The 15,107-nt window shown below is 43.4% G+C and overlaps 1 protein-coding gene across 3 annotated transcripts in view; it reads right to left on the bottom strand.

Annotated features, from left to right (window-relative positions):
• Positions 1–743: 743 nt before the first annotated feature.
• Fat4 (FAT atypical cadherin 4) overlaps positions 744–15,107 on the bottom strand; it is a 129,630-nt gene continuing 115,266 nt past the window's right edge. For 2 of the 3 annotated variants that reach the window (XM_055626183.1, XM_055626184.1), the window contains exons 12-18: positions 14,372–14,457; positions 13,435–13,614; positions 11,816–11,940; positions 10,039–10,256; positions 5,898–6,159; positions 5,122–5,124; positions 744–3,750 (exon numbers count right to left, since the gene is read on the bottom strand). In XM_055626183.1, coding sequence (XP_055482158.1) covers positions 1,889–3,750; positions 5,122–5,124; positions 5,898–6,159; positions 10,039–10,256; positions 11,816–11,940; positions 13,435–13,614; positions 14,372–14,457 — 2,736 coding nt within the window. In that variant the 3' untranslated portion in view covers positions 744–1,888. The remainder of the gene's footprint in view (positions 3,751–5,121; positions 5,125–5,897; positions 6,160–10,038; positions 10,257–11,815; positions 11,941–13,434; positions 13,615–14,371; positions 14,458–15,107) is intronic. The other variant, XM_055626182.1, reaches the window with a different exon arrangement.

Below are 15,107 nucleotides of genomic sequence, written 5' to 3'. Positions count from 1 at the left end.
TTTGTAAACAGGATGCTTATTTCTCATTCAGAAGTCAAACACCAGAATCAGTAGCAGGAGAGAAACAGAATGGGAGCATGCCATAGATGTCCTCTGAAAGGTTCCACCCAGCAGGGGAACAATGCAGATGCAGAGACTCGCAGCCAAACTTTGGGCAGAGCACAAGGAGTCTTATGGAAGAAGTGAGGTGGGGGGCAGGGAAGGGGCAGAAGGACCTGGAGGGGACAGGAGTCCACAAGGAGACCAACAAAGCCAAAAAATCTGGGCCCAGGGATGACTGCAGAGACTGATGCATCAACCAAGGACCATGCATGGAGAGGACTTAGATCCCAGCTCAGATGTAACCCATAGGCAACTCAGTCTACATGTGGTTTCCCTAGTAAGGGGATCAGGGGCTGTCTCTGGCATGAACTTGGTTGCCCGCTCTTTGATTACTCCTCACTGGAGATGTGGCCTTGCCAGACCACAGTGGAAGAGGATACAGTCTTGATGAGACTTGATAGGCTAGGGTCAGATGGTAGGGAAGAAGGACTCCCCCTTTCAGTGGCCTACAGGAGGGGAATGGGGAAATAAAAGGGAGATGTGGGGGGAGGGGAGGGAGACTGGGAGAAGATGAGTGAGGGGGCTACAATAAGATATAAAGTTAATAAATTGTAATAAATAAATGCATTAAATAAAAAAAGAGAATATTCTTAATTGCCCACACAAGAACAGAGAAAAATAGAAACATATTTACCCTAGGACACGGTATTTTAAATAAATATTTTAATTCTATTGTTGGCATTTACAGGTAGAAAGCATACAGTATGTTACAGATATCAAACTGTGAAAATATGAATGTTACATAAGTAACAAATGTAAAAAACACATTTTCTTACCTTCCCTGAAAGCAAGAAAAGTTTCCGGCATTGGAAAATATCAGTATCAAAAACACAGCTCAGGTGTAAAAAAAAAAAAAAAAAGTTTTACACAGTATTAAAAAATGATCTACAAAATGACAGAAAGTAAGAAACGTTGCAATCTGACTTTATATAAATTATAAAAACTGGGTACTCAGGGGTAAATGTTGAATGGCTAGAAAATAAAACCAATTAGGGCCTGCTTAGGTCAATTTGTTACATGTTAAAAGCATAGAACTTTTTTTTTTTTAATAAATAACTTTTAAAAATGTCTCTTAGAAGTGCGCTGAGAACATTGTTTCGGAGGAGAAGGGTGGCAGTGTTCTGGGGACAGTATGCGGTCATCGGCCATCTTGTTCTTCCTGGAAGCCTGAGGTAAGTCAGGAGGCCATGACTGTTCGCACAGAGACACACAAACGTCAACACAGTTCCTAAGAGAGCTTTAAAGTGCCGAACAAAATGACTTAATCTTAGTACCCACCGTCATATAAAACAAGCCCTTAGCATGTCTGAGCAACGTCACATATCAATCTACATGTCTGAAGAGTGTTAATACGCAGTCCTCCATCCCTCCGAGATGGGAAGTGCTCCTTCCTGCACCTTACATGGGCTGGTTAAACTTAAGTGATCTTGCAAGGCAAAACACAATCATAACACTACAATGGAAACAGGCACACCCCACGGTGAAAGGACAAGCCCACGTCTGCGACTGGAATGGTATTATCTGCAAAAATCACAAACCAAACACAAAGCAAGACTTCCCAATGTTGCATGCCCCGAAACTCATCACGAAACACGATGCATGCAGGAGGACCTTTCCACCAAACACATTTAAATTAAAGAGTCGTCTGGAGTCTATGTGAGCAGCTTTGTGGTTAATTTGAAACGCGTCCCTGGCCACCGGTCTCTGCTGGCCTGCTTTAGAAGGGTGACCCACGCTGGCGGGAAGCCACACATTGCCTTGAGTGTTGCTTGCTCATGCATACACCTCACACGTACTGTTCAGCCTCCCCATCTTTGGGGGCGGCTTTAGCTGCCCCACTTTTACCTTCTTCATTGCTGGCTGCTTTCTCTGGGAGAGAAGCCAAATCTTTAAAGACGTCCACATAGTGACCAAAGCCTGGGCCCCAGTTCAAAAGGTTGTCCCAGTTGAAGTTGCCTGCCTGCTGTCCTAGCTTCAGGGTGCTGTCTGCAGCCCCAGGTGCCGCTGCAGGGGTGCCCACCAGTCCCCCCTCGGCCCTGCGGCCATGGTACCTTCTGGGTTTCAGTCTGGCTCCATAATTATCTTCGTCGTCTGCATCAGATTCGTTGACTTGAGATAACTTGGGCATCCTGGAAGTGTAGACCACAGGCTTCTCCCTGTCGTATTCCATTTCAGAGCACGTGAAGGAATCATGGGAGTCGCTGTCAGAAGATGATTCTGGGGCAGGGATGCCATCTGCTGGGTTCCTGGTTCTGGACAGGGGTCTTCTACAGTCTTCCTCTGAAGAGGATCTCCCATGGTCCGCACTACAGATGCTGGGGTTTCTGGGGCGAGGGGTGTTGAGCCTTTCTACCTCCTCTATGGAGAGTCCCACCGGAGGAGAAGATTCTAGAGGGATCTGTGCTATGGGCTGCTTGAGGCGACTCCCGGGTCTCGAGCCGTGTGATGCCATGGCCTGGGGGCTCTTACTTCTCCTCCCCAACCTGGTAGCATAGTTGAACATGCCAGGCTGGCAGGGATCCCCATGCATTTCCAAAGTACCCCCATCCCGCAGAGGAAGGTGCAGTTCCCGAGCTGGGCTGCTCCTGTAGAAAGCAGAGGGTTTGGAGAAAGGAGCTGGGCTGTGCCTGGACAGGGGGTTAGGAGTGGGGCAGGCTGAGTGGCTGAGGGAGCTGGTTCTTAGCGCCTGGCCATATGAAGAAGGCTGGTAGGTCAGGCTGCTTGCACCCAGGGGCATGGGGGACTGCCTGGCGAAGCCCAGGGGGCTGTGCCTCTGGATGGAGAACTTGGGCGTGTGGCTTCGGAACTGTTTGTAATGCTGGATGATGTCCGCATCTGAGGGCGCGATACTGCTGGCGTTGTCGATGTCATAGTGCTCAATCTCCTGCTCGGGGGAAGCCAGCGGGGCACTGGGGATGGTCTCTGAGTTGTGGGGGATGTCCGTCTCATCAAAGATGAGGTAGGGGTTCTCTCGCTCTATGATGTCTGGCTTGGGATTCCCCTCAGGTTGCTTCCTGACAGCCATGTCATCCCCATAGGGTGGGATGTTGTCTGGGTCATCAAAAGCCACATTCTCGCTGCCCTTTTTCTTCTTCTCCTTTGGCTTCTTCTCCTCTTTGGGGTTTTTGGGCATCTTTCCCCTGCACTGGTTGCATAGAATCAAGCTGAGGACGAGCAGGGCTAGGGCTGTGGCGCAGCTGCCCACAATGGCAGGCACAGCCCACAGGGGTAAGGAGATCTCATCTGGACCCTGAGTCTGGACACACACGTGTCCTCCGGGACTCCCAGCCTTGCACACCTTGCCTTGAGGACAGGTAACACCGAGGCAGGCTACCACCATCTCACAGGTCCTCCCCGTGTGCGACTCTGGACAGCTGCACGTGTAGCCCGAGAGCAGTCCTGGCTCACAAATGCCTCCGTTCTGGCAGGGGTGGGACGCACAGTCCCCAGGAGGGACGCATTTGTAGGCATACCACTGGTTGATACACAGAAGATCCCCCCAGCAGGGGTTGCTGGCACAGATGTTGGGACCCCGACAGCCGATCTTCACTGAAGGGTCAGTTTTGGAGATGGAGGCCAAGCTGTGCTTGCCACTGAAGGGGAGGCTCTCTCCGCCATATAACACTGAAGCAATGCAGCCGTTAAAGCCTGTCAGAGAGATACAGTAGGAAGCAATTTAGAGAAAAGGGACCATTTCACCTCTGAGTGATGAGATCTAAAGAGAAGGTCCCCTCATCCCCGGGGGTGCTCTCAGCCATGCTCTGGCTCAAAAATGTCCTTTACATGCCCTTTACAGTATCTCCAGAGTCATGTAGTTCTATAACACATGGGGAGAACTGGAAGGCTTAGGAAAGTCTCCCCAGCCAGGATTGTCTTGATCCTTCTCTCTTTTTTCATCTATTTAATGGTTTATCAGTTTGATTCATACGGCCACAGACCAAGAATTATGAAGAGATCAAACTTATTCTATGAACATTAAAAGGAGCAAAATAAAGACCACTTGCAACAACTTCAAGACCATGGGGTCTACAGTTACTGACATTGGGCCCTCCAAAGAGGCTGGCATGGGCCCTTGTGGATCAAAAGAAAAGTCTTGGCTATGGTGTCTGGCAGTTTCCCAGGAGTGAGGAGGTAACAGTGGCATTCACATTGTAAATGGTCAGGATGCAGAAGGCAGAAAACAAAAATATCCCAAGAGGGTTCGTTAGTAGTGAGTCATAATGATAGAAACAACTAAAAAAATCCTTTACTGGGCTTGAGCACATTGATGCCAGGAAACTCCTACCTGAAGGCACAGGAATTTACTTCCACTCATCTACACTCTGTTGATTTCTTACAAAATCCAAATAGACTGTGCATATTCTAAAATCCACAACATTTAAAGACTTATGATCTGGAATTTAATTTTTATGCTCTAATTCTATTCTCTGACGCATTTTGTGTTTCCCTACATTTTGACATACCTTCCCAGACAAGTGACATTTGTCAGCCTGATTTACTCTTTCCAGAATTTCCTAGGATATTGATTCTTGACTCTGCATCCCTAGATTTTTGACTCCTCCTTCTTGCTGTGGCATTTTGAATTCCTTGAAAGTTCAGCACATTTATACTGACTCATTGTTCTTTAAGTCAGGCTTCCCTTCTGGACTTCTTCAACGTTAGATGCCAGGCATCCTACACCCTCATCTCAGGGATTAGTCTCCACTGACACTCCACTTACATACTTTGTGCTGACATCTCTAGCCCAAGTCTATCCTGGTTCCATGCCATCCCTTCAATGTCCTTTTGAAGGTGCTATAAAGCCATTTGTTTCATAACAAACTCCATGCTTCCCTGAGTTCTGCTTCTCTCTTCTCTAACAGTTCCCTTCCTTGGTGGCACTAACCTTGTTTGAGATGAAAACTCAGAATTCTCCCTCATCTCCAGATTACTTTGGGTCCATCTTTTTTGGCTTTCCTCCTTGGCCATCCCATTCGAACTGAAACAATACCTTTCCATACCACAGGGCCTTCCAGATACCAGCTGCTAACACCTGGGTCCTGGGACTCCTCCCCAGTTCATTCTCAGAAACAGCCTGAAAGACTGCAGTACTACCGCATGCTTGACTGCAATACTCATTAAGATTCTAATTACTCAACTGTTCTTCAAGAGAATAAATAAGTCCACACTTTCCAGCACCTTCTTTTTTTTTTTCTCCAGTTTCATTATCTGCCTCACTCCAGCTGATCATGAGTTGCTCCCTGACCTTGGCTCTCTTTGTTAACATTTCCCATCTATTAACCCTTCTGACACCCTCTCCCTCCTTCTCATTTAAGAACACATGGGTTTCTCCATTTTCCTTTGTATCACTGATCCTAAGTAAGTAATATCTACATCCTGTGAGGACCTGATAGATATATCTTCCCCTGGTCTCCTGTGTTACTTGGGAAGACTACTTTTGATAAACCAGGTGTGACAGACAAAGGCCTTGAGGACAAGCCAAGCGTCAGAGTGGCCCACGCTTAAACCAGATTTCAGCAGTGCAGAGGAGAGCAGAGAGCAGAAGCCCTGATCACAATCTCTCTAAGGACAGTTATGCTCATTAGAAGACTCATAATCACCAGTATCAGAAATCCAACTACTCTTGTAAAAACTACACCGTGATGAAATTATTCTGTGAAAGAAAGTAATACAAAATAAATTGGATTTTACCTCCCCCCCCAGACACCCCTCCCCATTTGCCACAAAAATCGCCTCCGTTTTGAGAAGCAGGTTTTCCTTTGTTTTATCATCCTCCTGGATATAGCAGCATTTACCTGTCTGAGTGTCTCGGTGGGCTTGGTTGGGGGGGATTCCTCCCAGAGACATGGAAAACACCTCAATGCCACCAAAGTCCTGCGTGGGGTGGATGACATCTCTGTTGTAGATCCTGTCTACAGACAGCACGGTGGTGCTTCCATTCTTGGAGATCCGGAAGGTGTGCCAGTGGCCATCCGCAACGTACGCTTCCGGAATGCTTCGCTCCACTTTTCCAGCGACCCCAGCATCTGATGTGAAGTGCACTTTGCCATTCTTAATCTAGAAGATGCATTGAAAACAATGCACAGATCAAAAATGATACCCTTAAATAAAAAACGATGTATTTTTTTACATGATACATCAACAGTGTATTTCTAGGCAACATAATTGTTTATTTACTAATTCTAACAGTTTTTAATTTTGTAAGTGGTTTCCCAAGGGGCGTTTAACTTTCTAGAACAAAACCAAAATGTTGAAGTGACTAGGTAGCCTAAATAATTGACACTGATTGTGATTATGTGTATTTCAAGGACAGAGGGAAGCATGTTAAATCATTAAGTTTAGTAAAACGGCTATAGGAGTTAATAAAAATAAATAAGTAGATAAAAATAGAAACTTGCAAAACCAAAGAGTGAACGAAAAGCTACAAAGGCATAGTAGTTGGAGAAACAGTGACAGAGTGGCATTTCCTCCATGTCCCACAACACTTGGATTTTAGACAGAAATGGATCTCACTATTTTCTTTCCAAGGTGGAATACCATACAATAACAAGAGGATTTGGCCACGACTTCACTGCAGCTGTCTCTTCAATTTATCTAAAGGAATTTGATTTCTTTCAGTTCACCCAGTAGAACACTGGGTAACAGGACACTCCAGTTTCCAACTTGAAAGTTTCCAGTATTATGAGCTGACCCTTCAGAAAATGAATAATTTGTAAGGCAAGATGAGCCCATGGGTCAGAGAGCCCGTTCCCATCCCTGCTGCCAGATAGGACTGCTGTCCAGGCAAAGAGATGCCATGACCCAGCAGTGACCGAAGGGAAAGCATGGATCAGTTTCTTGTATCACTCAGCTCAGACACTGTGTCTACATGGAAGAACCGCTTCCAGGAAAACCAAAAATCAGTTCATCTGTTCTATGTGGAAATTCATATAACACAGTTACCTATAGCAAACATATGGTAACATTTTAATGTGATGTTTCCTGATTTAAAAAATATATATATTTTTTTTGTAGGCTGGAAGTTGGCTCAGTGGGTAAAAGTGCTTCTTTGCAAGCCTAAGGATCTGAGTTCCAATCCCCAACATCCACATAAAAAGCTGGACACCATGATGCGCCCCTGTAACCCCAGCACTGAAGGGCGAATATCTTGGGAGATTTCATGCTAGACAACTCAACAATGCGTGAAGTTCCCAGTTCAGCGAAATACCTACCCAAAGCGGTAAGGCAGGGAACAATACAAGAATGCCTTGCTGTGGCCCCTAGTGGACACACCTCCCCCACAGACATATACCACACACTCATACATTGCATAGATATATAATTAATTCATATATGTAAATTAAATTATCGGAGCAGAACTGTTACAGGACTCTCCCTTCAGTTATTCTATCTCTCCATGAATTCAAAACACCCAGAATGTTTTTTCACCCAACAGTTTTGTTCATTTTCCCCCTGATGGGCATTAATGGGTGTGTGTGTGTGTGTGTGTGAGAGAGAGAGAGAGAGAGAGAGAGAGAGAGAGAGAGAGAGAGAATTAGTTCAATAAATGAAGGGTTTACGAAAGAATGGTAAGAAGGTGGGCCAAAAGAAACAAAGCCTGGTTCTTGGATGGCCACAGCTGACACTGAGAAGTACATTCCGTCCCTGCCTTCCTCACCCGCACTCCAGCAGACCCCGTGGTCTCCCGCCCTTCTCTGCCACATTCTGTGTCTGTTTTGATCTTTTCAGCTGACTGCCTTTTCCCTTTCTACTTACTTTTACCTGCCAAGGTCCTTAGTTTTGAAAACCTGCTGCTCACAATTTTCTCACTAAATGTCATGGCTGCTGGTTCCTGGTTATTCTGCCTTGTTCTCTTTTAGCTCTGTGGCACCATGCTGAGGAGGTGCAGGCTGCCATCCTGTTGAAGGTCACAGAGACAAAGACAGACCCTAACATTCAGTTGCTTTCTTACAGAAGCGCTCACTTCTTCAATCACATTGTATGCTGGCTGAGTTTCTTGGCTGAAGGAGACCGCATGTGTCATATGTCATCTAAATGGCATGGGGACTTGGAGGGAGCTTAACAGATAATCTCTCGAAGCCTTCAGTGTGGCCTCTCAGAATGGAGGAATGTTGAGCAGAGTTCTTTCAGGGTCCCCACTCAGCAAGGAATGGTATTCTGGGAAGCAGAATCAACTCTCTTTCGTTAAGGTCCTAGCTCATTAGCTCAGGGCTCTCTCTGTATCTTCTGCCTTCATTGCTTCTAATTGACTTTTGAATGAAATTATGAAAAGCAGATTCAAACACAGTTCAAGCACTTCTCTGTTTCACTAGCTATATTAACCAGTGAGCCAGGATGTTTGCCTAACTAGTGAAAGTAAAGTGAAAATCTCAAGCTATCCTTGTAGGCCCCCATCTCAAATTCAGCACTCATGGACATTTCTGAGCACGCATGTCTCAGCCAGGGTTACTGTATGTGTTATAGGATGCTCTGCTCTGACCTCCAGCAACTACACAGTAGTAACACCATCATCTTTCCATTAAAAAAAATATCTTCAAACGCTGCCGAATAACCACAGGGGACACAAATCATCTCCATCTACAAATGGGCTAAGGAAGATCCAAGCAGATCACCAGAAAAATGTTTGATCTTTTGTGTGACTCACTAAAAACAGACACCTGGGATAAAGCACGTAGAGTTGGCTGCACAGAGAAACTTAGAAAATAAAAACCTAAAATTTAGAGATAAACATAAATTTTATTTTTAATATTACTTATTAATTAAATGAAGTTATTGCTAATACTGTTCTACATGTTTGAAAAGATTGGAAGAAAAAATAAGTCAGTAAACATGGGTTTCTTAAGAATTTACTAAAATCAATAAAAATATGAATAAAATGATAAATTATCTCGTTAAACAGTTGATGGAACTAAATACAAGATCTTGTGGGTGAACTGATGTTAATGTTCTCTGTGAAAAAATGTGGTTGTCATTTCAGACTCATGAGCCACAGAGAGGAAAACTGAAAGAAAAGCCTGGAGAGAAATCCACTCTTCTTGATGAACATACATTTTGAAAGTTATTGTTTTGAATTTCTGAATTTATTTAGAGTGGGCACAGAGATGGCTCAGTGGGTAAAGTGCTTGCTTTAGCCATGTCAATAGCTGCAAAGGAGTCAAGCAGATCTCAGAAGCACACTGGATAACCAGGAAAGCCAACATGAGGGCTCCACATTCAGAGAGACCCTGTTTCATGGGAATAAGGTGGAGAGTGCAGAGGCCAACCCATGTCCCTTTCTAGTCTCCACAGGTTTGAGAATACATTCCTATCACACATTTTCCCTCCCTTTTCCTCACCATCTCCCTCGCCTTTTCCATTTCCCTCTCATTAAAATTTATTTGGAGAGACAAAAACAAAATAAATTTACAATAAATTTACAAAAAAATAAAATTACAATAAATACCAAATACATTTAACTTCATGGATTTTTACCTATGTGATGAATGGAATGTGAATTTCAGAATAAAGTCAGATAATTTCTAAATATTTTTTTTTTCTAATCTTACCATTTAACCTATCTTAAGAGTGCTTAAAATACCTCTTGATGGAAAATAGTTCTCCATCACCAAGGCACACTTTCCATGCTTCATTTCGCTTGCACTAGGAGGGAAAGCAGTACCGATTTTTATCAAGCGAAACAGACTTGATACCTTTCCATGTTGGCCTACCTGGCAGCTGCCCCTACTCTAAACCAAGACAAAGGTGGTTAGTAACTGGCCTCTCAGATCTGGCCCAGGGTGTGGGCGCATTGAGTGTGGAGTAGGTACTGCATGACTGCTAAGAACTGGTCAGAACTCTAAGGCTGTAAAGAAGGGGACAGAAGCTGTGGGAGAAATGACCCAGGCCCCGGGGCAGGTAGGGGGTCATCAGACGGCCCATCACAGGCTCTTTTCTCACCTTCACGGTGGTATAATTGCTGCTCTCCTGGATATGGATCAAAATGCCATTCTCACTCCGAGTCCTGAATTTTACTTCCAGACTCTTGACACCAAAAGGCTCCAGCGTGGCTTCCCGTACGCTCTGTGTCAGCAAGTATTCCCGCTTCTCACTCTGACTCATGTGGTAGTCCAGGCGTCCCTTGCCTTCCAGTGACAAGGCAGTGTCTGGAGTGACAGCTGAAAGTCAAGAAGGGGAAAAACTGAAGGCATGCACTAGACTTTTTTAGAGCATTCTTCAGAGTGGCGAAAAGTATTAAAAATGACAAAAACTCAACTTTCTAAAATCACTGTCCCTGGTCATACTCTGAGAAAATACTTTTCATTTGTGAATAATTATGTAAGTATATTTCCAATGGTTGAGTCCTTTTTGACTCTGTGAAATATAAAGCCCTTGATGACAGTCATTAATTATTTAGGTACTTGTCATCCAAACTCTTTGCTACGGGACAGAAAGCCTGGACATAGAAGACACAGCCAACTGCTAGCATGCACAGCTCAAAACTTGAACCAATTTCAATGCATTCCTGAAATTATTAAGCAAATATATTTTAACAGTTGGAAATCTTCGAGTCTTTAGTCTTTACTCTCTCTATTCTCTGCTTTTTAGAAATATGAACTTCCAAAAGTGTCCAGTCCAAGATTTCTACCTGTAACTCGCTCTTCCTATAAACATCATAATGAATGGTTCATTATTAGACACCATGACCTGATAACAGACTCCCAGTCCACAAATAAGTTTATGTCACCGTAACCACAATATAACTCAGGAAGGGACACTAAGAAAATGGAATGTGGGTAACCATGCCCTGGGTGTTACACTCTAAACAGATAAACAGAATAACATGGGCAGAATTACATCTAGATTTACAAAAATGAGTCCCAGGGCAGCTCACTGAAGAAACACCTAGCAATAATTTGTTTTTTTTCCCCCTCTTTCTGTTATAGCCAAGATACTAAAGTACCTCTATCCTGCCTGCCTCTAAGGTCTTTTGGCTTATAGTATATTCCAATGTTATCACTCATTTCTCTTCGTTCTCCTATTACAGTAGCAACAAATGTTCCCTTAAAAAGTCATCAGGTGCCTGTGGCTGAATTAAGTAATAATCATTCATTTCAAAATAAAGCGGTCTCATAAAGGTGGCCCCAAGGGCTCAGGGTAGAAAAGACTACACAGCCTTCAATTAGACCGTCGTTCTTTGGTGATGCCTTGAGTATGACTGATGTCTTGATTGCCATAAGATTGGGGTTTAAATGGGAAGTCATTAATGAAAAGATTGAGATAGTGCTATGTAAAACCAACTTTTAAAAAGTGTCACTTTTATTTTTAACACATTAACTACCTTACAATGTTTGGAGCTGTGTATTAGTCTGTGATATAACGTGTAAATATTTTTCTGCCAAATATAAAAATCTGACCAGAGAAATATCAATCAACAGTAGGCAATATTGATCTATAACCTGAATACAGTTACTGATTTTTTAAATTTCCTAACTACCCAATATGTGGCATAAAATAAACTATGATATGTTCATAAGGTGAAACTAAGCATTTAGCTAAGCCCAATTCTTTGACTCTTCAGATAAAAAGCTGACTGACAACTGTCATTATGTTTTACCCTATTTTTCACACTTAATATTTGCCACGTTACAGTCAAAATGCAGTAACATGCTTAGGTGTTCATATTTCTACTTTCAGGATAGTGACGGCACCCGCGAAGGTGAAAACGGTGACCTACATTTGTCGCAGTACTTCCCAGTAAGGCCCTCCATGCACTGACACTGCTGCCACGACCAAAAGTCCACACAGGTGCCGCCATGTTGGCAGGGGTTGCGAGCACACGTGCCTTCTAGTCTAGGACACCTACAGAAGGGTCACAAAAAGGAGAGATGAAGCACTTCACTGGAAGAAGAAAACTCGACTTGAAACAGACATTCACTGATCAATGTGCTTAATCACAGGCTCACACTGTAGAGAGAGAGAGCTGTTCCAGCCACCCTGCAGCAATTAGTGGCTCAGAAACCTCCTAACACAGTCCACCACACACAAAAGGAGGAGGCTAAATAAACATATCTTATACGATGACAACCGAAGGTGACAACTTCTGTATGGGTGTAACGGTTCAAAAACCCTTGGTTAGCATGGTCCAGAGCCTCATATTTACTTAGGTCCATGTGTACCCCACACAGACGCTTGTAATTAAGTCTTATTCACTGCCCATTTGCTAGGTATGACACCAGGCATGGGCATAATGGAATAAAATAAATCCACATATTTGTGGAGAAGGGAAATTCTTTTCCTGTGTGAATAAGACACAATAAAGAGAAAGGGGGGTTGTGCAATTTGTTAGACAGAGATCCTCTGTACTAATGTTTTTTTTTTTTTGGTGACTTTTATTTGTGAACTATGCAAGCCTCTTATTTAGTCAAAAATAAGATACAATAAGAATTATGCATGCAAGCGGTGAGAGACTGCTAGTCTAATTTCAAATATCTCTCTCATATGTGCATGTATTGTATTGTGTTCATGAGTGTCTGTGTGTACAAATTTTTGTGCATTCATATTTATGTATCTGTACGTATGCCTGCCTGCATGCATAAACAACGTTATTAGAGTCATCATAGCTGCTTCTGTTGTTCCCAAATGACCAGCAACGATTTCCACATGTAAATCTTTTGTGTGAATGGGAGTTTTGTGAAAAGCTGGGATGAGGGAAGACAGTGTGGAGAGAATTCTATGGTTCTCTTGTCCTGGTGGGAAGTCCAGCCATAAGCAAAGTGCATGGGAAGTGTATCTGAAGATGTCACAGTAAACCTACCATTTGAAAAATAAATGGCTGCTTAGGTTTATAGATGCTAGGGGATTATAGTGTGCAGACAGAATTTTGTAAGCTTTGTGTTAACTGGGAACAACTTACCACTTCTTTAAAAATCTTTAAAGTATTGCTTAAAGCCCATTCTACTGTATGTTAGGGAGTTCTGCAAATTCATAGGGTGGTTTACAATTGCACTTCACCCAAATTAGTTGTTTCTGGTCCTCTGTACTAATTTAAGACTGTCTGAGCTGGGGGCAGGGGTGGGGGGCTCCTGTATCTCTAAGTTCAGGGTCAAGGTGAAGGGTGAGGTTTGCAACATCATGCTAGGCTGAGGAGACAGCAATGTAAAGTCCTACTGTGAACTAGGAACACTGGGTGTGGGAAACAGCAGGGACAGAGTGACCAGGAGGAGGGTGTGGACAAGTTCCAGGTCAGGCATGTCGAGGAAGCCCTGTCAATCAGGTGAATAACTCAGCTGGAGACTTTTGATTCTCACTATCTACATTTGCAGCTTTTTTTAATGATAAAAAGTAAAATCTTACTGATCAAGGATGCCTTGTGCTACCAGAGCCTGGCTGGGCTCCAGGGGTCGTCCATTGACAGCGAACTCCATTATACACCCAACAAAGTCATGGCTCTCCACATGCCCCCTCCTCTGAAGGATTGGCTCTAGTGACCTGATTCCTCCAACAGTGACTCGGTTTGGCTGAACATCAAGAGTCCTATGGAAACACGAAAGGGCAAAGATCTCAAAATCAACACTACACATTTCAGTCAATTACTAGCTTTTCTGGAATGAGCATCACAGATCAACATCCATCCTCACAGCAGGTGTTCCTAGGATTAATTGGTTTTCATATTGCAAAGTCAGGGAAGCTTATGAAATTATATTTCCAACCATCCAAATTGGGTGCATATGGCCATGCTGTCAGCAAAAATAAATAGATAGATAAATAGATAAAATAAAAAAAATAAGCTTTCTAAAAAGACCAAATGCACAGAAGCACAGACACAGGTCTACAGGTTCTGTGGCTCTCTAAGGCTATAGCAAGCATGTTGATAAAAACAGTAGTGGGAGGTCACTGAGTATCACATGTCTCCCTCCTGACCAAATCCCTTATGCTTTTGATTGGCCTATACTTCAATTCAGCTTGAAGTGCTATTAGCAAGGATGCATTCATTAATTTCCACACAGACACGAGGACAACGTGTCTGAGTGAGGGCAGAACTCAGCACACACGAAAGCATTCCTTGAAGGAAAATCTAAACAGTCCCGGCTACAGTAGACACTGCATCCCTTAGCCTTGACTATCACTTTGTGACTTCCAAACTCAACATTAAAATAATACTTCCCTGACATCAATTACTTTATAGTATCAATATCTCTTTGAGGGAGTATGGAACTGTTTAATTATTTTAAAGTTCTTGTAGAAAGCTTAATCTCAGTAGTGATAAAAATGCAGCGATGATTTTACTCACCAGTCATCTGAAGCCGCCACATTACTCACAGTGCAATAGCCTGGCTCTTGATTCTCAGAGCAGGAGTCCACAGTTAAGGAAGCTGCCTGTAAGCAGGAGAGGGGACAGTCACCACAGGCCTCCTGACGACATCAGCCTCCCCAGTAGACAGTGCAAGCACTGCTCTCATGTGGGAATGATTGAAATTATTGTGTTTCTATGATTTTCTTGATTCAATGTACACATGACACATCACATAACTGCTACATATAAAGTTATAGGCACAGATCTCCGTCACTGTTTTTAATTCTAATTATATATATGAGGGATGAAGCTGCTTTGAAATCGTCCTCTCCTTCTGCCTAATTTATACAAGAATTAAGAAGTGTTAGTCTTCCTGGAAAACCTCAACCTTTTTTGGAAACAATATCAACCATTTATTTCAATCCCATGTCGAGATTTTTCAAGTCCCACTTTGCTTACCCTTGGGCAGTTTTCTCAAAAACTAACACCTCAAAAGCAGCATTGTGTTTTAGAGAGCCTTTGTGTGCTGCTGTGAACACACCTTTCCATAGTAACAATGCAAAATGTTAATATTTTTGTCAAATCCTTTTACAATCCTTTTACAAAATATACAGTGTTTGTGCAACGGCCAGTGAATGCCTGGTCGGTCAGCTCTGGCTGGCATGTGTGCTGGGCACACTCAACCTGTGTGTGTGTGTGTGTGTGTGTGTGTGTGTGTGTGTGTGTGTGTGTG

The sequence above is a fragment of the Psammomys obesus genome, unplaced genomic scaffold (assembly GCF_907164565.1).
Source record: "Psammomys obesus unplaced genomic scaffold, mPsaObe1.curated_primary_1811, whole genome shotgun sequence".
NCBI classification, from domain to species: Eukaryota; Metazoa; Chordata; class Mammalia; order Rodentia; family Muridae; genus Psammomys; species Psammomys obesus.
Note: the sequence above shows the minus strand (reverse complement) of the source record. Positions and strands in the feature narration are given on the sequence as shown.